Source organism: Aulonocara sp. 'chitande type north' Nkhata Bay, linkage group LG4, assembly GCF_057382095.1.
Source record: "Aulonocara sp. 'chitande type north' Nkhata Bay isolate Kocher_YH1m ecotype deep benthic linkage group LG4, A_spYH_male_GT1.1, whole genome shotgun sequence".
Lineage (NCBI taxonomy): Eukaryota > Metazoa > Chordata > Actinopteri > Cichliformes > Cichlidae > Aulonocara > Aulonocara sp. 'chitande type north' Nkhata Bay.
In genome coordinates, this window is record NC_141347.1 from 33,344,010 (window position 1) to 33,364,907 (window position 20,898).

General features: G+C 41.9%; 1 protein-coding gene across 3 annotated transcripts in view; it reads left to right on the top strand.

Moving 5' to 3' along the window:
• The first annotated feature begins 280 nt into the window (after positions 1-280).
• The window catches only part of ppfia3 (PTPRF interacting protein alpha 3), a 33,296-nt gene continuing 12,678 nt past the window's right edge, over positions 281-20,898 (top strand). For 2 of the 3 annotated variants that reach the window (XM_086290049.1, XM_086290051.1), the window contains exons 1-17: positions 281-421; positions 1,459-2,240; positions 9,735-9,836; positions 10,001-10,240; positions 10,343-10,402; positions 12,180-12,308; positions 12,438-12,530; positions 12,997-13,049; positions 13,651-13,744; positions 13,957-14,091; positions 14,898-14,981; positions 15,251-15,382; positions 16,645-16,707; positions 16,795-16,874; positions 17,130-17,295; positions 17,662-17,852; positions 19,620-19,857. In XM_086290049.1, coding sequence (XP_086146175.1) covers positions 1,887-2,240; positions 9,735-9,836; positions 10,001-10,240; positions 10,343-10,402; positions 12,180-12,308; positions 12,438-12,530; positions 12,997-13,049; positions 13,651-13,744; positions 13,957-14,091; positions 14,898-14,981; positions 15,251-15,382; positions 16,645-16,707; positions 16,795-16,874; positions 17,130-17,295; positions 17,662-17,852; positions 19,620-19,857 — 2,214 coding nt within the window. In that variant the 5' untranslated portion in view covers positions 281-421; positions 1,459-1,886. The remainder of the gene's footprint in view (positions 422-1,458; positions 2,241-9,734; positions 9,837-10,000; positions 10,241-10,342; positions 10,403-12,179; positions 12,309-12,437; positions 12,531-12,996; positions 13,050-13,650; positions 13,745-13,956; positions 14,092-14,897; positions 14,982-15,250; positions 15,383-16,644; positions 16,708-16,794; positions 16,875-17,129; positions 17,296-17,661; positions 17,853-19,619; positions 19,858-20,898) is intronic. The other variant, XM_086290050.1, reaches the window with a different exon arrangement.

The window sequence follows — 20,898 nt, forward strand, 5'->3', positions numbered from 1 at the left end:
GTATGCCACCCCTCCATTGAAACTATGTTACTCCTCACTCACAGTTTAGCTTGCACCAGTCTCGCTGTTCTCATGCACTGTATGTCCTGCACCACCCTCACATTCTTCCCTTAAGAGACGTACACGTCTCTTACAATATCATAAATAAATATTTTAAAGAAGAACCACATCCCTGGACTGCCAGTTTCACACTTTTATTCTGAAAGTCTTAACCGGATACCCCCCGTGTTCGCTACCTGCGCTTTGACGCAGCGGCTGAGCCGTGCTGTCTCTTCCACAGCAGAGAGAGGGAGGGGATGGGGCAAGCTGGTAACCGGGCTGTAACGGGGATAACCTGCAGCCTCCGTCTCTCAGCTGCTCCGATGGAGTGAACCGGGCCACGATGCGCGTTTATTTCCTTTCTCTGTCGCTCATGGAAAGGGTAAGGCACACGGATTGATCGGGGTGGCACGGTGATGTGCGGCACGCAGATGTAGCCGTGCGTTAGACGGTCCAGCTGTTTTTATGGGTGGGTGGGGGGGAGCAGGGTGGCGTGTGTGTGCGGGGTGGGGGGCAGTGGGGTGTTGATAGGAAATAGACGCCTTGCAGTCGGAATAAAGCCAAGCGCGGCGCGACGCTTTGGCGACATTTAGGTTCATCTTAGTGGCAAAAAAGGGAAATAATCCACTGATGTGTAATATCTCCGGCTTCAATCTCGTTAATTAGGCCTCCATCATTTACTGGATGATTGGCACCTCCCACCATGACGTGATAGCGGTGTGAGGCTATCCTGTGCAGCCTTTAAGCGCATGAATATACGCTGGTTTCCACATATTTGGATCATTTATTTTTCCGGAACAGTAATTAATTCCCTGTCTGACCACTCTGTTGTTAATAAGCCTTCGGGTTCGGGAGCCGTATTTCCTCCTGGATACAGCCCGCAATTACAATTCATGATGACACCCTATTGCCCCCCCTCCAAATAAATGTAAGAAACAGCGCCGCGTCTTTCTCCTGATGCTTGCTCCGTATTTGCGTGACGGCGTTTTGTGGACTCATTTCCGTACATCATGCGCATTCGTTATTACCATTATGGCTGTGGACGCACGGATACATAAAGCCGAGACATACCCAGATGGATGAATTACTCCAAGAGTATCGCGATGCTGCTGTCAGTGTTAAGAGACAGCACTGCTGCTTTTGTGGTTTCAAAAAAAAGTGTCCCGTTATTGTGTGTGTGTGTGTGTGTGTGTGTGTGTGTGTGTGTGTGTGTGTGTGTGTGTGTGTGTGTGTGCGTGTGCGTGTGTGTGAAATGGATCCATATGAGTGTTGAGGACGGATCACAACCTGGCTCGCGTTGGATGCCTTCATCATTTTATTCTCCTCCAGCTCCTCTCAGCACCACATCCATCGCATATGTGCCTGAAAATGACCTCTCACTTTCTCTTCTTAATCCTCTTCTTCCTTCTCCTCTTCTAGGTTCACCTGGCACCTCAGTGAAGCCTGGGCCAGGGGGTCAGAGGTCGCCCACCAAACCTGCACTTCTCCCTCTTACCCCTACACCCCATCTCACCCCTTTCCTCCCCTTATACACCAGCCCCCTTTAGCTGCTGTCACCCTACACTGTCTTCTGTTCCAACAACTGGGACTGCCACCGTATAGCCTCACTCACAAATTCACAAAGCTGCCACGTCCATCCTCCCCCAGCACTTGTTTCTCGCCTGTGAGCCTCATCCAGTCAGCTTGAGAGGAAAGACCCCCCCCCCTCCCCCGCACCCCCCAGAAAAAGATAAACAAACTAACTGTTGTGCATTTCATGACGAGGGCTGACCGGCCGCTCACCAGACACTCTGCCTAAGTGTCCTAGTCATCTTCTCAGATAACACCTCTCACACCCAGGCCTCAAGATGATGTGCGAGGTGATGCCCACCATCTCGGAGGACGGGCGCGGTGGAGGTGGAGGTGGCTCGTCTTCCCCGGCAGGGGGCGGAGGAGGAGGGATGGGTGGCGGAATGGGAAGCATTGGGGGCTACGGCAGCCGGGACCCGCGCGGTGGCGGCGGCGGTGGAGGCGGAGGCGATGAAGGAGGAAGCACAGGAAACCTGGAGTCGCTGATGGTGAACATGTTGACGGAGAGGGAGAGGCTGCTGGAGAGCCTGAGGGAGACGCAGGACAGTCTGGGGACGGCGCATCTACGCCTACGAGAGCTCGGCCACGAGAAGGAGTCCCTCCAGAGGCAGCTTTCCATCGCGCTGCCACAGGTACAGAGGGCGAGGCGAGGGGTCAGGGGGTTCAGGAGGATTGGCAGGAGCCAAACATACCAAGCTGAAAAAGACACATCACTATCTTAACACACACACACATATGTCTCATTTCTCTTCTTTAGCTGTCTTCTCCCTGAACATAAGAGGGCTTAAAGTGAAGTAGTTCACATTTCTGCTTCTCAAGGTCAGCTTGAAGGTGTGAGTGAAGGAGGGTCATGTAATGTAACAATATTCTGTGCAACAGGCCCAATCGTGGCCCTGTGCACACTCTAAGCCACAGGCAGAAGTGTACACGTGTCCCAAATGATAGTTTTTACTCTGCAAACAGCAGTTCATGTGAAAATGTGAGTAGAATCTGCAGCCTGGTTGTTTCACAGTGTGGGTTTGGTAGCTAAATGCAATGCATCATCACCACAAATGCAATATTTACATCATTCTCTCCCACATTTTTGTTGCTCACAGTGCTGTGGATACTGAAGGCCATCCTGCAGTAACATACAGGGATACACCGTACAACGGGGAGGAAAAGGATACAGTTAGCAGGATAATGACTGGATTAATTGCAGTTGTCTATTTACGGGAACTTCATATTTTGTAGATTTATCAGAGCAGGGAAAAAAACGTTATGTGGTTCTTTATTATTATAACATAATTTACAAGTGTGCTGATTGACACATGGCTGTGAATTGAAGGTGAAGTGTTCCTTTAATGTGGTGGGGATCAAGCTGTGGGGCAGGGTCCACTGTTGGGTATCAGAGTCATTGCATGTAACAGGGAAAATATGGAGCGAAACTAAGCTGAAAATAATTGGACTCTAAACCAACCGAGAGTCTGCGGAGCTTCATTTCACTAAAATTCAACCTGAATTCTTTTTGTAATGTTTATTATTGAGAAAAAGTACGAAAACCGCAGCTTTAATTTAGATGTTTGTTACAAAAGAACAGGAATACTTGGCTTTTTTGGGCAAATAGTTATTAACGGTGATATAATGATTCGCATAATAGTCGATCATAATAATATTATAGTCTTAACAATAATATCTTAATATATATAGAAAATATTAAATAGGATATAATACCAATCAGTCAAATTCATCTTTAATTATATCTATAATTATAACAGCTGTGGGCCCTATTTTACTAAGTAATTAAGCTCAAAAGGCAAGTGCACAAAGCTGGGTCTGCTACCATAACTATATGAATGCATACAAAAAGAACAAATACACACATATTTATGATATTATATATACGCATTACTGACACTGTATTGATGAATATTCTTTAAAAAACACATCACAGGTATCTCCAGAGTTAAATGCACACAGGTTGTAACAAAAAAATGTATAATAAGCACTTAAGTAAACAAAGACGAGACATTTATGCCTTATACACCCAAGATATTGATGTATTGTGAATATGCATTTAAATACTTAGTAAACATTGTAGTACAGGAGATCTGAAAAAGTCACAAAGCTACTTACATGTATAAAACATCAATGGCATGATGAAAAGCTGTAGGTGGAATTATAAGTAGAAGTGCTGTTTTTGAAGTGCTGTAAAAGTAAATATTATGAGTAGAGCATTTCCTTCATCAGATGTTCTCATAGTGAAAATGGTTCCTTGTTGAATTATTGATACGTGAACCTATAAGCAGGATTTCAATGTGGGAGATGGTCCAGGTGGTGCTGAGTTGGGCTCCTTTGGGGGCGTTTAAACTACAGCAACGTGGATAAAGATCGGTTTGGGTGTATGTGAATCAGCTGAAAAAAACAAACACTTCTCAGACTGAAAATGAATCAGCAGAAAATCTGAGGATTTTTTTTAATGAAAAATCGCTGATAGAGTAAAAAAGTCTAGTTACAAATTCAAACATATGTTTTCTTAATCTCCCATGATAGAAAACTGAATAGTATTGAATTTGTGATGGTTAATTTGACATGGTTAATTTGACATAATAGGATATTTTTAATAATATATACTGATAACATTCAAAGTAAGTCATAAGTTGATTATTAAAGTAGACACATGTTTATTCAACAGTCATAACAGACTTAATGCTGAAATCAGACTGTAATGTTTTCAGTGTGAGACTCTATTTTCTATGCATCATCACAATCTTATAGACTATAAAAAAAATTTTCTGGATAGTAATCAAGTACCAAATTAGAAATAGTCGAGTAAAGTACCTAAAACTTAAATATCAACAATTCAAATTTTAATAAAAACAGGTAAATAAATAAATACTACTGTAATACTAAACAATATTTTCTTACACCCGGACGTCAGGAACAACAGGTGTAACTGACAGAGCAATTAAGGGCTCGCTGCCACATCCTAACACATACACAGCTTTATCATCTTTTTTTACTTTGAATGGACCTTCAGGAAAAACAAAACAGACATTACATTGGACTCTAAGACTTTAATCTTATAATTGTGACTTTAAACTCACCACAAAGTCATTACTGAGGGCATTAATCAAGTGAGAAGTGGAGTCATTTTCCCTTAGGCTTTCATACACTCCGGCTCTTTTTGCAGCCAGTGATGTTGCCCTCTGCTGGCCATTAGGAAGAAAGCATTTAAGGCGCTTGAGCACCACTTTTCAGACACTGAGGCTACATCTATCTTAGATGGAGAGATGTTTTTCCATCTCACTTCTGTTTAGATGAGGTTAAATTTTGGTTGCTATATGAGTAAATTAAGTCTTTAAGGATCTTAAAAATACCTCAAAAACAGCACAAAGTCTTAAACGACCTTCTGGGCTTTTCAAATGTGATGCTAATATGTCTGTGGCACAGACTGGTCCTACCTGAAGCCCGGGGATGATGGCGCAGTGTTTCATTTGCCCCTGTAGCTCAGAAGCCATTATTATCCCACATCCCATGCCCGAGAGCTAATCATGTTGTAATTCCACTCAACATAGAAGAGCTCCGTCTCTATTTTCAGGCAGGAGTCATTGTTGGATGCCTCGGGCTGCAGTGTTGTCTCCCTCATTGTTAGTACCTATTTCTCTCTCTCTTGCCATGTCTGAAATATCAAAAATGGAATAACAGACGTAGCGGTGCTGCACGTTCTACCAGAGAATGAGTGGACATTAAAGGGCCGTGTTCCCTCAGTGAGAGGAGATCAATATGGTGCACACATCTGCAGAAGCACACAGATAGAGGAACACATGGACGACTGTGGCACATTCTACTGTAGATGAGTTCACCGAGTTTATCTGTGTGTGTGTGTGTAGACGTTGCCAGGAGAGGAAAAACAGGAGAGAGGGATGGAGTGAGCGACAGCACGGCTTGGAAAGAGAGAGGAAGAGAAAAAAAACCTGGTGATATGAAACTCACAGAGACTAACAAATCAAGTCCATTTGCATATTGCTGCATGCTAATGAGGTCTGGAGTGTGTTTTAGATGGTGTGTATCATGACGGGGGAAGATTGACATGGATGAAGGTGGGATTTAGTGGTAAAAACATCAGGTCAGTCATGACGCTAAGAGATTTCCATCATCTACCTCACCGAAGTGATGCAAAGTGTCTTGTTATGGGGTCTGTTTCACACCATCCTTTACACCAATTAATCCCAAAATTATAAAATCCTTTGGGCCCAGAACGTGCCATCTGTACACAGTAATTTCCTCCCTCGTCCTTCCTCTTCCATCTTTTCAAATAAGCCTCTTTCTTTTACTTGTTCCTCTGATCCTCCTCTATTTCAGCCCAGTGAGCACATCAGCTCAGAGGCTTGTTACAGACTGTACACGCTGTACTTTATAAATGCGTTTTTGGCTGATAGAGAGTGTGAGGTAAGGCTCCTATTTGCTGCCGTGTGGGTAAACTGATCACTCTTAGCACGGAGCAAAGATAACAGCAGCCAGCGCGCATGCATCAGTACGCTTTACTGGCCCGTTTGCATAAGCATTTTCTTTCCAAAACACACATGCTTTGGTGCACACGTGCTCAGGGATGGTCATGTGCTCTGCATCATGTGTGCATCACGCCACGGTCACACACGAGAGGACAATCAGAGCATGGGCGGGCGCTTATGGTACACATTGTGTGCATGGTCGCGGGTGTGAGATTGCAGAAGCAAAAACACAACCTCAGCTGCTGAGAGCTGAAGTCGGCTTGAGCGAGCTGAGAATGTCACCCTCTCTGTTGATTTGTTGCCATAGATTTTGATTGTAACTATTATGTGGCTGACCTCACAAAATATACATAATTGGAGTAAATTACACAAAATCACAACATTTCAGTTGGACCGCTGTCAGTTGGAAAAAGAAAGACTAGGCTGGCCTAATTTACTCTCATGCTTGTTTAACCTCCAGGTTTTAATGATGGGAGATAGCGGTCCATGCTTATTGTGCAATTAAACCAATTTCAGGTGCAACGCCTGCAATAAACCCAGTGGTTAGATTTTATATCAAGGTCTGGACTCCATGAGCGCTGCGGTAGACATGGCAAAGACCGTACTGTAAGTGAGTCGTTTCCTTTTTCGGCCGCAGTGTAGCCGCTTTTCTGTGCAAGTATGCGTTGATTTAATGTGCTGGAATTCTTTGAGGCCAATGAGCTTTGAGCTTGTTAATGAAATCAAGATCTGTCAAACGGTTTGCTGTGTTTAATTGCACTGTAGGTTAACGGAAAAGATTGGCCGTAAAAGCCTCCTGTTGGCTTTTACTGCTGCGCGTTTCGCTTTCTCTGGGATAGACGGCCAAAGCTGGAGAAGGTAACATACTCCTGTAACGATGAAATAAAGGAGTTTGGTCGGAAAAAATTTGCGGTCATTGAAATTATTTGCTTGTTTTGCCTCCACTTTGTTGACATTTATACTTATCATAAGAGGGTAAAATCCACTGAAAGGCACCATTAGAAATTAAATGCAGCATAAACATACCAACTTACAACCTTCCCTCCTCTTCTGAGGTTTAAGTGTGAAAGTCTGAAGCACATTTAGTTAAAATATGAACGTACTTGGCATCATGTCTGTGAGCTTACCTGGTATCGACTTATAATGAGTAAATCTGTTTAGTGGGTTTGACCTGAGTGTTGGCTGATGACGTGGCCTCTCCACACGTGGCAGATAAGCCCAAGACAAGCGAGCGTTTTCCTCACAGATTGACATGACATGTCACGATCATATCAGTTTTTCTACTGGCCCAAAGATAACATGGGAGGGAGTAATGGACACATATATGCTGGTTTGCTGATGTAAAAGGTGCCTTTTGTCCTAAACATACACTTTGATGATTCAGAATATTGTGACTGCTTGGTTATGAGCCACAGATGCCACTTTGAAGACTGGTTAGCTTCAATTTTTCCTTGGAAAAAAAATGGCACTAAACTTCACAGCATGGAGTCTTTTTTTTAGCTTTCATGTTTGTTTTTTAATTATTATTAATTTGGAAAACTGGCCAAAGTTAGAGGAGGTAACCCCATGCTGAGATCGTTCCAATCTAGTTAATCCAAAGTCTGGCAAGTTATTTGGTGGTTTCACATGCTCTCAGCCAATACTGAGTCAGCAGACAATAAAAAAAATCAATCAAAGGAGAATTTTTGGTCTACACCTTCTGTGCCAAGAAGTCATGAAAAAAGCTTTGATGATAGCATGCATTGACCATAGCGTTCTTTCAATATGCTTTTAAACATCGGAGCATTTATTTCTGCCCAGAGTTGCATTAATTTTTCACCAAGGTCTTGTATTGATGCTGGATGAGTCGGACTGCTGTGGAAAATCTTCTCCAGCGTATCCCAAAGATTCTCAGTGGGTTTAAGGCCAATCCATGTGCGAACATGATGCCTGACGCTTCCAGAACCTCTCTTTCACAGTCTGAGTCTGATAAATCCTGCCATTGTTATCTTGGAATATCTCTGTGCCATCAGGGAAGAGAATTGATGGAATAACCTGCTCGATTGCTATAGTCACGTAGTCAGCTGACCTCATTTTTTTGGCCAGATAACTTTGCTAAATAATAATGCATACTTTATTGAGCGCCGAGGGGAAATTACTCTCTCTGCATTTCACCCTTTCACTCAGTGAAGCAGTGGGCAGCTGCAAATCAGGTGCCCAGGGAGCAGTGTGTAGGGACAGCCCCTTGCTCAGGGATATTGCAGGGTAGCCATTCAGTGGATTTGAACCCTCAACCTTCCAATCATGGGGTGACCACGCTACCTACTGAGCTATCCCTGCCTTGCATAGAGACCTGACTAAGCAACCCTAGATTATAACAGAGCCCCCCACAGGCTTGTACAGTAGGCACTAAGTGGGATTGGTGCATTACTTCATATGATGCATCAATCAGGAAAATCTGGACTCTGTCTGATATTTATGCACCTGAGCAAACTGAAGCATTTTTAAAATAAGCCTCACTGATGAGTGGTTTTCTGAAAGTAACTAGAAAAACATTTTTCCATTAATATGAGGTATGCTGTCAAATATATACACCAAATATACAATCAGGAATACAGAAATTAATGTGAAAATAACTGAAATAAAACAAATGTACCATACCATACCAGCTTCATATATAAAGCACTTTAACATAAAACCAGGGTTCACAAAGTGCTGTGCATATACAAATAGCATAAGCAAAGTAAAATAAAATTATTACTAAATAAATAAGATAAAATAAAACATGTTAAAACAAATTGAGTCTAAAATATATATCTTTTAGAACAAGTTTTAAGAGATTTCAAAACAAATAAAAGGACTTTAAAAACTATCCTAAAATGTACAGGTAGCTTGATGGCAATAAAAACAAACTAATGAAAACAAAAATGATCCATTTACATCACACTTTCTAAATGAATTTGTGACTATCATCAATTTTCATATTGTTTTGCTGCATTTCATGATTTATTTATTAATTAAATCATTTATTTATTCCTGTATATGTTTTTGATGAAGGCAGTTTTGATTGCATATAGATTGGGGTCAAAATTAAAGCAAATAAAGGGACTCCAAAATGTAACAAAATGAGTTTGTTCAGTAAATTCTGTAAATTTAAACTATATGTATAGTTTAAAATTTGTACATATCTATATCTATATCTATATATCTATATATATAGATATAGATAGATAGATAGATAGATAGATAGATAGATAGATAGATATAGATATAGATATATATAGATATATATAATTGGCTAAAGCTAGAAGACTTATCCAGCCTCATTAACGTGGAGTTACATTTTCTCCTCACTACATTTTTTGGTGTCTGATGGAGAAGCAGAAGCAGATTCATGTCTTATTTGCAAAGCATCTTTAAAATAAAAGAAAACCTTGCAGCTTCAATGTAAATCAGCTGTCACACATTTCCTGACTGAATTTGAACTTCCACCCGTACGTCCCACCTGCTTGACCTTTCTGTAATCATTCTTGGATGAATGAGAGGTAAAGCAGTGTGTGTGTGTGTGTGATCAGTATGTCTAACCTGCACTCATGACCTCATGCAGCAGCAGCACTGTTCAGTCAATAATAGCACCCTCTTGTGACCTTGCAGGAGTTTGCAGTGCTGACCAAAGAGCTGAACCTCTGCCGGGAACAGCTGCTGGAGAGAGAGGAGGAGATCGCGGAGCTGAAGGCAGAGAGGAACAACACACGAGTCAGTACACTTCCATGTCTGTTTTACGTTATGCTCTCCTCTGATCCTGGCATGCAACCTCGCCTTTTCTGAAAGACTTCACACGAGAAAACGTAATCCTCTGAGACATATCAGAGGCGCACTGTGGTGAGCTTTTACTGCATGTGAACCACATGTGTTTCCAGCTGCTGCTCGAACATCTGGAGTGCCTGGTGTCCCGCCATGAGCGCAGCCTGAGGATGACCGTGGTGAAGAGGCAGGCCCAGTCTCCGGCCGGGGTCTCTAGTGAGGTGGAGGTCCTAAAGGCCCTCAAGTCCTTGTTCGAGCATCACAAAGCTCTGGATGAGAAAGTGCGCGAAAGGCTACGGGTAGCTCTGGAGCGCGTGTCGGTCCTGGAGGAGGAGCTACAGTCTTCCTCCCAAGAGGTGAGTCCCTGTTTCCCTCCCACTTAGTTTTCTTTTTAGATTAGAAATAGAAGATAATTACAGATGGGGCCTCTTTGATGATTCTCTTTGCCTTGTTTTTAGGTTCTCTCTTTAAGGGAGCAAATCAAACGACGCCAGCAAGGACTAGACAACGGCAAAGAGGTAATCGAGCGCATTTCATAGGCAATAACTGTACATACAGATCATAAAGCACAGTTAGTTTATTGTAGAGGACAGAAAACAGGTTGGTTTTAGAGTTGTGTTCATACTGACCTGTGATATTGTCACAGCAACACATATATACTCTCTGCATGCAGCAGAGCAAAGCTGAAAAAACATGGCTGACATTACAAACCGCTGTGTTGTTAGCGTATAGAAGGTTTCCCGTGCTGACCATCTGTAGCTAGGCTCATAGACCCGCATTGTGTCTGTTCGCATGGTCTTTGAGTACACAGTGTGAAGGATTATAGGAATGTTAACTAACACAAGAAAGGGAGTGACAGTGGAGTTCACCACAAAGAGAAAGAAGCACAAAAGAGCAGAAACAAAGACAGCTGAGAATTTTCATTGTCTCTAACATTCCGTTCACAGCAACGAGGCTGTTTGACTGTTGTGGCTTCCTTACTTTCTGAGGCGCAGCACAAACACGAGCAGGAGTGGTCTATAGTGTGCACGTGGGTCTGCAAAGCAAAGCTCTGACTTCAACACTTGTAGTTTAATATCAGAGAAACACTCATTGTTATACAAGTAACTTTTTAACATTAACAATAAAGCGTTTAATCATGTTTTGCTATCTTTTGCTATTTTTCCTCAGACTGCATACGTAGATCTTAAAGTGGGGGTACAAGAAATAAAAGCGGCTGCTGTTTAAGGCTGCATAAATCTTTCCTCACTCTGCAGCTGGAGCGTTGATCAGGTGCCACTGATTGCCAGAAGCTGCTGCAGTTATTGCAGTAACTGTATACAGTTTATTCTTAGATCAGTAGAACTGTCATATAGCTTACAGCCATCAGTGTCAGTTTATTCCCGTTAAGCAGCATTTCAGTCATTCTTCAAGGAGGAAGTTATGCACTGGTGGTTAGCACCGATGCCTCAAGGCAAGAAGGTCCTGAGTTTGAATCCCATCCATCTCTGCATGTCAAATCAGTGAGCTAATTCATTAAATTGATGGTGGCTTGAGATGTTTTTATTAACATGTTATGTTCCTTGGTTACATAGATATCACAATATGATGTGTGTATTGTGTTGAAGTGTACTGATTATCAAATATTGTGAAACGGTCACAATTGGATGAGTTCTCATATAACCCACCCTCTATCTGCAACAGGATTTCTTAATTGCTTAAAAACTGTGCATTTCACAGTGTTAACGAGGAAAACTTACTCAAAATACTAACTGTTGTTTCTTTTTTTATGTACAAAAGCTTAACGAAAGAGAAAAACTGTGTAAAATCCCTGCTCCCACTTTGAAAGATGAACACATTGTAAAACCTGCACATTTACATGCACCTCTCATTCAATAACCAGAGCAGACCGACAATATATATACATTTTTTTAAACATGGGCGATTTAATAGAATTTAAAAAAATAGAGCATTTCACACATTTTTAAACCACTGTGTCACAAGATAGTCCTCTGAGTGGAAGATTAGGTTTCAGATGTTACAATAATGTTACTTTAACATATAGAAATGAAACATATTGTATTATAATTTTTATCTTACATTTCTGCAGATACAACTTTTTGCTCCACTACAATTAAATGTTGCAGAGTTCAAATTTAAGTTCTTAAATTTTGCTTCCTGGAGCGGAAATTTTTGCTTTAAAGGAAAAAAACACGACAGCAAAATCCCCGGAAAACCCATAAACTCTGGAAGTTTTATTCTTAATAATCATAATTTATCCTTTTTATATTAAATACAGTAAATCTTTTCTTTCAGAGGCTTCCCAACGGACCGTCCTCCATCCTGGACGACGGCGAAATTGACAGGCAGAGAGAGGGCGAGATAGAGAGACAGAGGTCAGAGCTGGGACAACTGAAAGAGCGACTGGCCCTCATGTGCAGACAGGTATTTGGTTCAGGAGTTCCTAAGGTCAAATGCTCTTAGCAAAACAAGCAAAATATCGCAAATCTGGAATGCTAACAGACAGAAAACGATGTGTGCCCGTTTAGCCTTGTATCCTTCATTTCCTGTCAGGTTGGCGAGATCGAGGAGCAGCTGACGTCTGCCAGGAGGGAGCTGGCCCGATCAGAGGAGACCAACCAGAAACTACAGAGGGATCTAAAGGAGGTGTGACACTCCGAGCTATGTTGTTCATACTTTTTTGTTGTGGTTACTATGCTGTTTGTTTACGTGGCTGCAGCAACTGTTGCTGTATGCAAATCACCGTGTAGCCGTGATGTCACTGGTAGAGCATGGATGTGGGCCGGTTAATCAGTCAGTGCGCTGGCAGCTGAGTGAAAGGCGTGTGGAGCGTTTTGGAATTAGAGGTAGTCGAGCGAGTTTAATCAGCAAACTTTTATTTCTTGCCACGGCCTGTATCCTCCCACCCAACCCCCACTCTCATTTCTGTTGGACATAACAGGGTGCTTCTGACATCTGTCAGCGATAACTATCAACCGGTCATTATCATTCCTTAACTAATAACAGTTCACACTGAGTGAATTATCTTTTTGAGAACGCCTCCTTGTAAATTTACCATTTGCTCTCTTACGCCTTTCTATTTGTTTCTCACAGTGGTTACATATTTTCACAGGCGCTCTGTCAAAGGGAAGACATGGAAGAGAGGATCACCACATTAGAGCGCAGGTTTGTGTTTTCTCTCCACGTCCATCAACACGGAGAAAGTGCAGGATGGAAAGCGCAATGAAGAAAATCTATAAAGACAGAAACAGTAGAATCGAAAAAGAACATTCAGAGCTATTGAATGTGCTAAACTATATTAGGTATAAATGTAGGGATTCATTCATGAATTTAATTATCTGCATATTCATTCCCCCTATTTGTTCCCATTTATTTTTTGTTAATTTTTGAATTCATCTATTTGTTTCATAAAATTTCCTTGCATTTTGTCCCTAATTCATCTTTTTCCCATTTAAAATTGGCATTTTTATAAAAATCATGCAAATCTCATATGAAGTATGTCATATAAACTTTCCCTCCCAGAAACAAAATACATGAATAAAAACACAGATGAAATAAATAATTTTATTAATAAAATGAGCTCTATTTTTTTTAAGGAATACAGAGCAAATTTAAACATTTAGTCTCATATTTTATAAATGGATTGTGTGCATTTACCCTGGATATTTATTATTTTTGGTAGATTTATTTCTTTATAGTTGACATGAAGATGACCTTTCTTCCAAAATCCCGTCCACTCACGTCTCTGTTGGGGTCTGGTTTGCAGGTACCTGAGTGCCCAGAGGGAGGCGACTTCTCTCCATGACATAAAAGATAAGCTGGAAAATGAGCTGGCCAGCAAGGAGTCACTCCACAGACAGGTTAGGTTAACAGTCCCTTTCATCTCCATGCGTGTTCATGTCTCTGCTGCTGATTGACAGCTTGGCTGTGTTTCGCATTGGCACAGAAAGAGCATCATTAGTGCCTTTTCTACTTCCCCCCCGACGGCTTTAAACATGTCTTTTTGCCCTCGGCAATCTTCTATTGCGGTCCGAGTTCCACCTGCACTCCCTGACATCCCGCTTTCCTGCAGAGTGAAGAGAAGAACCGGCAGCTTCAGGAGCGTCTTGATGATGCCAAACAGAAGCTGCAGCAAACCCTGCAGAGAGCTGAGACGCTGCCTGAGATCGAAGCCCAGCTCGCCCAGAGAGTGGCTGCACTCAACAAGGTGTGTACGTCCTAATCGGCCTCAGTAAACCCTTGTTGGTGTATTTTGGAGTGATCCGACAGGTTTGCCAAAGTCTTGCGAGCCTTTTTATCCCCAATCGTGTTTTTTTAAACAGCAAAATTTTCTAGAGACAAAATTTAGTACGTGGATGTGTGTGCACAAATTTGGTGCGAGCTGGAATGTGCAGCAATGCAGAGACTCAGTTGCATGCGTGAGTACATGCAGGCAGGTGCAAGCAGGAGCATTTGTAAGTGCATGTTTGTGTGCATTCACGCCCACATAAAGTGTAGGGGGAAAAAAACCACAAGATGTCAAAAGATAGAAGAATAGCAAATATTTTATCAAGCCGTGGCAGCAATACATAATCAGACAAGCTGAGATGAAAGCCCGCTCAGGGCACAGAGTGAGCACAGCTATTACATCCTTGGGTGCTCAGCACGCCAAGGACTGTACACCGCAAAAATTCTTCCTGACTGACTGATTTAATTGCATGCATGTTAACCTCTTGCATTCCCGTAAAAAAATGGTTTCCTCACACCAAAAAATTTGCATAGAAGTCGCTCTGCTCTTATTAGTCAAACCTCTTCAACGACTACTGCTTCTACATGTTCGGGCAGGAAGGCTGGCGTGGAAGGATAAGATTAATGTCCTGTAAGAAACAAGAAAACAAACTTTCCTGTTACACTGTGATCTGTACAGGCATGTAACTAATTGAAGGAATAAGTCAACAAGCTGTTCCTTTTGTGTTAATTTGTATTAGTGTTGCAACATGATTCAGGCTGTAACCTTGCTCTCCAATCGCTCAGGCGGAGGAGCGTCATGGTAACTTTGAGGAGCGACTGCGACAGATGGAGGCGCAACTGGAGGAGAAGAACCAGGAGCTACAGCGAGTGAGTCACGCTTGCTTTTCCATCTTTCTGTTTTCATCCTCCCCCTCTTTTCCTTTTGTCAGGATTTACTCTGCACAAAGGCGCACTAATTTTCTAAACCCTGTATTTGACCGTGCACATTCAGATTGAAGTCGTTGTCTCTCTCTCTCTCCCTCTGTCAAGCAGATTCCCTGTTATTAACTCTCCTCCCCCCCCTCCCTTCTCTCAGCCTCTGCACTGATTTTTAAAAATCTTTCCCTCTCGCTCATCTCGCTTACCCTGCCCCTCAGGCGAGGCAGAGGGAGAGGATGAATGACGAACACAACAAGCGCCTCTCTGACACGGTGGACAAGCTGCTGTCCGAGTCCAACGAGAGGCTGCAGCTCCATCTGAAGGAGAGGATGGCTGCCCTGGAAGAAAAGGTGACCGCCTCCGACCACAGAAAGAGTTTCCAGCCAAAGATTTTTTAAATCAGAAATGCATTAACTGCAGTAAATATTATCTTAACCCACAAATTAACTCCTGGCCTCGGGTACCTTCACTCAATTCTCTGCCCTCCAGGAAGTGACCAGTTTAAACTTGAGTACATTCCCAAGCCGTGCCTCAAACATCCATTAGCTCTTTTTGTGTCTTACTTTCATTATTCCTGGAACTCATTAATTTATAAATACAGAGATTTACTACATGTAATAGACATAAACATCCAGATTAGAAATGCCTGGTGGTTGATTTTTTTGTTAATCTCTTATCTACAATCTGTGCTTTATTTGCACTATCAGCAAACAAAAAGGTTTCTTTTCTAAATGTAAACTGCTGTGATTTTACAGCAGGTATAAAGTCCTGTTGATGATAAATTCCGGGTGGGATTAGGTTTAAAGGAATGTGCTTAAAAGTGGAGCTTTTCGTTTGCAGGGTAGCACAGTGACTTGGTAAGATGCTTACTGAGCTGTTACTTGTAGCATTGATAGTTTGCTGTAAATGTAGACTTTAAATTATACTCCTGGATTTTGAGATACGTAACATTTATAGGTGACAAATATTACTTTATTGTGAACAGGTAACACGGACAAAGTTAGCCAGTGACACAGTTTAACCGAAAACTGCATGTCTTTTCCCCACATGTGATGCAGGTCATTGAGTTCTTGCTAAAAAAGCAAATCAGTAAAATGTCTGGGGTTCAAATTCGACAGCCAGCTGGAGACTTCTCTCCAAGCACTCTGGCTTCCTCCCACAATTAAAAAAAATGCACATTAGGTTAACTGGTGATTCTAAATCGACTGTAGGTATGAGTGGTCGTTTTTTTCCTTTTTGTTAGCCCTTTAAAATTAGCGGCCTGTCTAGGGTGTACCCCATGCCTCACCTCATAAGTGCTCAGATAGGCTGCAGTGCAGCTGCAGCCCTGAATTGGCTAAGCAGAAGAAACCGAATGGGTAGATGGTTATGAAGAAGTTGCATGCATCTGTGCTTTAATGCATACATTTCTATATATGCACTGCTGTTATTGTAGATGCAATCTGCATATGTAGATCATCTGTAATTCTAATGAAACACTGGCAAGAAATTGAGTCCCTGTAAAAAAAACCACACTGGTGGCAGACAGTAGACTAATTTTCTCAGATAGAACAAATAAGGTTTTCCTGAAATTCCCCTCATACTCTTATTACTTCTTATCATTTTTCTCCAGAATGCACTATCAGAGGAACTGTCCAACATGAAGAAACTCCAGGATGATCTGCTGGCAAACAAGGTGACCATACATCCAGGTTTTATTCTCAGGTTATGCTAGCAGACATGATTTTCCTCTTTTCTCTACCATTTTTTTTTTCATTTGCAGGATCAGCTGATCGCTGAGCTGGAAAGGCTTCAGCTGGAGTTGGATCAGCTGAGAGCGAGGCCTGGGGGCTCTTATTCCAGGTTGGTACCATCATTTGGACAGCTTGTAGCTGTACGTCGACTGGCTACTGTTGGGCTGTATCTTCATTTTCCGTGCTCTTTTGATTTAATCCTCTATTATTAGACAATTTTAATTTTTCACATTGATATGTTCGTTTTGCAGTATCTCAGCTTTGGAGTTGGCACATGTTATGCTTTAGTACCCCACTTTGTTTGCTGTGTGTAGGGTTAATCGTTTCATCTTATCGTGTCTCATTTCTTCTTTTATTTTTCCAGTCGCTCTCTGCCAGGCAGCGCTCTGGAGTTGAGGTATTCCCACGGAGGCGGGTCCCTCCCAACAGGTTCCACCACTCACCTGGATCCCTTCGGTAATGCCTCTGCCGGAGGCGCAGGCAATCGTCACTGGCCCCGCTGGAGCTCTGCTCATGAGGACACTACCAAGGTGAGATATTTTAAAAGGTGCTTCAGAAATCACTCTTCAAACGTTTAAAAGTGAAAGTTGGGATCCTTTTTTTTTTTTTTTTTACAAAAAAAAGGTGTAGCTCAGTGATACAGTGTAGTAATTTTCAACAGCACTGACTCACTGGAGCTCAAGAAATGAGCTAAATGGGATTTGAGATACACAAAATTAGATGTTCCTAGCATAGACTGTATACAAAAGATGAACCTTTTTTTTGGATGCTGCACTCTGCACATGGGTTATTTCATATACCTACAAACTCAATTTGATGTTGAATGATTGGTATTTGCAAATGGGATCAGATGTCCGTTGTGTAGTGAATCATCCTGTCTTGCTTTGTGTGTGCAGTACTCAGATTGGGATCACACTCTGATTGGGACTGGGTTCCAGCCAGGCATGGATGTGGGATGCTCAGACGATGAGGACGACGGGGAGGCTCGGTTTGGCTCCGAGCTTCTGTCACCCAGCGGACAGACGGATGTGCAGACCCTGGCCATCATGCTGCAGGAACAGCTGGAGGCCATCAATAAGGAGATCAAGTAAGGAACGCCAAGAGCGCTTAGAGATTCAGAGAAGTAAGAATGTGAGAAATACCTCCCTACATGCTGCAGACTGACTCACACCAACACCTGCTACAACCTCAAAAATAAACATAACAGCACCTCTCAGACATGTCCTGAAGAGAAAATGCAGTTGTGGAAGAATTAATCAGATCCTGCTAGTGATGAATTAATACATTATTAGATTGTTTATGGATGCACTGACGCATAAGCAGCAGTTGCTGCTATACTCAAGGTGGAACTAGTCTTAACAACTGTGGACCCCCTTTTTCATTCAGAACTGCTTGAATTCTTCATGGCCAGTGTTGGTCAAGTTACTTGAAAAAAGTAATCAGTAACTAATTACTGATTACTTCCCCAAAAAAGTAATCCTGTTACTTTACTGATTATTTATTTCAAAAGTAATTAATTACTTAGTTACTTAGTTACTTTTTAAAAACACGATTTACAACCTGAATAGGTGATAAAGCGATAGATCTTTCAGCCCAATTCTACTTTTTCTGCATAATCATCATACAAAATGTAATCAAATGGAAAAGTCTCTTTTTAAAACTTGTTTTATCAGTTTTAATCTTTTAACTTTATGCATCAAGCAAAAATTAAATTATATGCAACATTCACTGATTGGAAGAAATTTGTTTAACATTTAAACCTATTTTCTACACATTCCAGCACATAAAATAAAATATTTTTGTGTGTTTACACTCAGTCTTTCAAATAAATGCAAGTGAAACACAGCAGAAAATAAATAAAATTAAAGACTAGCGGTCCTGTTGCTCTATTTTCACCTGTAAAGCAGGAGTGGGTTAGGCGGAGGTTTGCCCTGGTGCAGGTGTGCCGCAGCGGTCAGTTGAAGAATCCGCGAGTTTCTCTGTGAATTTCACATTACCTGGTAGCGCACTCGGTGCTTGCTCGGAAGTTAAGGGGTTTTCTTCCCACGCAGTGAACAGCGGACGCTAATGTTTTTGTCACTTTTTATGGAATCAAACTCAAAGTAAGGTCAAAGTAACAGTAATCTAATTACTGTTTTAGCAATAGTAATCTCTTACTTTACTCGTTACTCGAAAAAGGTAATCGGATTACAGTAACGCTTTATTGCCCATCTCTGTTCATGGCACAGATTCAACAAGGCGCTGGAAACATTCATCAGAGATTCTGGTCCAATTGACACGATAGCATCAAACAGTCGCTTGTCGGTTGCACATCCATGATGCAAATCTCCAGTTTCACCACATCCCAAAGGTGTTCTGTTTGGTTCACAGCTGAATTTGACTTATCAGCAATTAACATTTTGGGAAAACGCACTGATTAGCTTTCCTGTAGAGGTCTGAGTGAGGAGAATTTGCCTATTTGTCTAGATTAAATAATTAGCTAGAGCCATCAACTGCTAAGCTAGCATGGCGAATACTAGACAAAGCCATTTTTTACACACACACAAACACACAAAGTAGAAAAGTAAATTTGCCAACTTAAGTGACGCAGCTTATATGTGCAGTAGATATATTATTAGATAGAGCCAGGAGAGTTGATTCTTCTTGTCTCCAGTAATTCTGCTCTGCTGGCTGTAGCTACATTCATGACTATGGTATCAATTTTCACAGCAAGAACGCTACCAAGCTTTTTTTTCTCCAAACCGTCAAACTACTTCTTTAAGACTGTCCTGATTTGTTTAGAGCTCCAGGACACTTCTGGAGCCCTTTTCTGAGTTCTAATATTATCCACATGTTTGTTGCCCTGAAAACCCAGATTGATCCAGGAGGAGAAGGAGAACACAGAGCTGCGTGCCGAGGAGATTGAGAGCCGGGTCAGCGTGGCTTTGGACAGTCCGCCCATCCCTCCCTCTTCCCTGGGGAGAGACAGCACAGGACGGGGCTTCATCCCCACTTCCATCACATCCTCCACCCTGGCCTCCCCCTCTCCCCCCAGCTCCGGGCACTCCACCCCTCGTCTGCCTCACTCCCCTGCCCGTGAGACCGATAGACAGGTACGACTGGAATGTAGAGAAGAACTCCTATTTCAGTTCGTGTTAACCTTTTTACCTCACCTAGGTGTCAGCCTCCCTGTTTATGCAGACAGCTCCTCCAGACAGTGAGTCATTTAAATAAAGCATAAGTAATCACGCAGATGGGGTCAAGAAGTTTAGTTATTCTTCAGCGGCAACAATGTCAGATTGGGAAAGTTTGATTTAAGTGACTCGTGGTGCGGTATGAAGGTTCCAGCAACGGGCAGATAGATTACAAGTAATGGTGCAATAAACAAAAAGCAAGCTGTCAGTGGTGATTTTGAAAATTGATCATGTTTATGTAGGCGTTCAGTGAGAATGGCAAGATTGGTTACAGTTAGGAAGCTGGATGTAAGCCAAGGAAAATAACTCTTTTAAGGCTGTAGCAGGAAACCTAGTCGGCTCCGGCTCCTCTTCACGTCAAAAAGGTGAGCTGTGCAACTAAACTTGTAAAATCAAAGAACTCCTCTTGCATTAATCTCAATTTTTAACTATTTGGTAAAAAAAAAAAAACAGGAAAAGGATTACATTTCTAAACAAATAGGATATATTAATATAACAGTTGTTGATTAGTAGATTTTGCTCATGTTTTTCAAAGCAGGGCTTGCTGTTGTCCCCTTTTTCCATTTTTTAGTTGTTTACATGCATCATTGTTGGACAGAGTTGAGAGAATCAGGTCTGGACAGCGTCTGAAGTTGACTTTCTCGAGTATAACGCACAGAAAGACACTGACAGCTTCAGACAAGTTGTTAGAAATGGATATATTTTGTGCCGTTACGTCGCAGTCAGAAATCATTCGAAGGCAAAACTTCAAACGTTTTATTCAGTCTAAATCGAGCAATTTGTGGCTAAGATGAATCTTATTGTTGGGACCTACAGTCACGTAAATAACAAGGTTTTCACCGTGCTGCGTGCAGTCCTGTGAAAAAATACATTCCATGATTCAGCAGCTTGTAGAACCACTTCTAGCAGCAATAACCTGAAGTATTCATGAAGTGATCAGTTTCTGTGTGCCTTTATTAG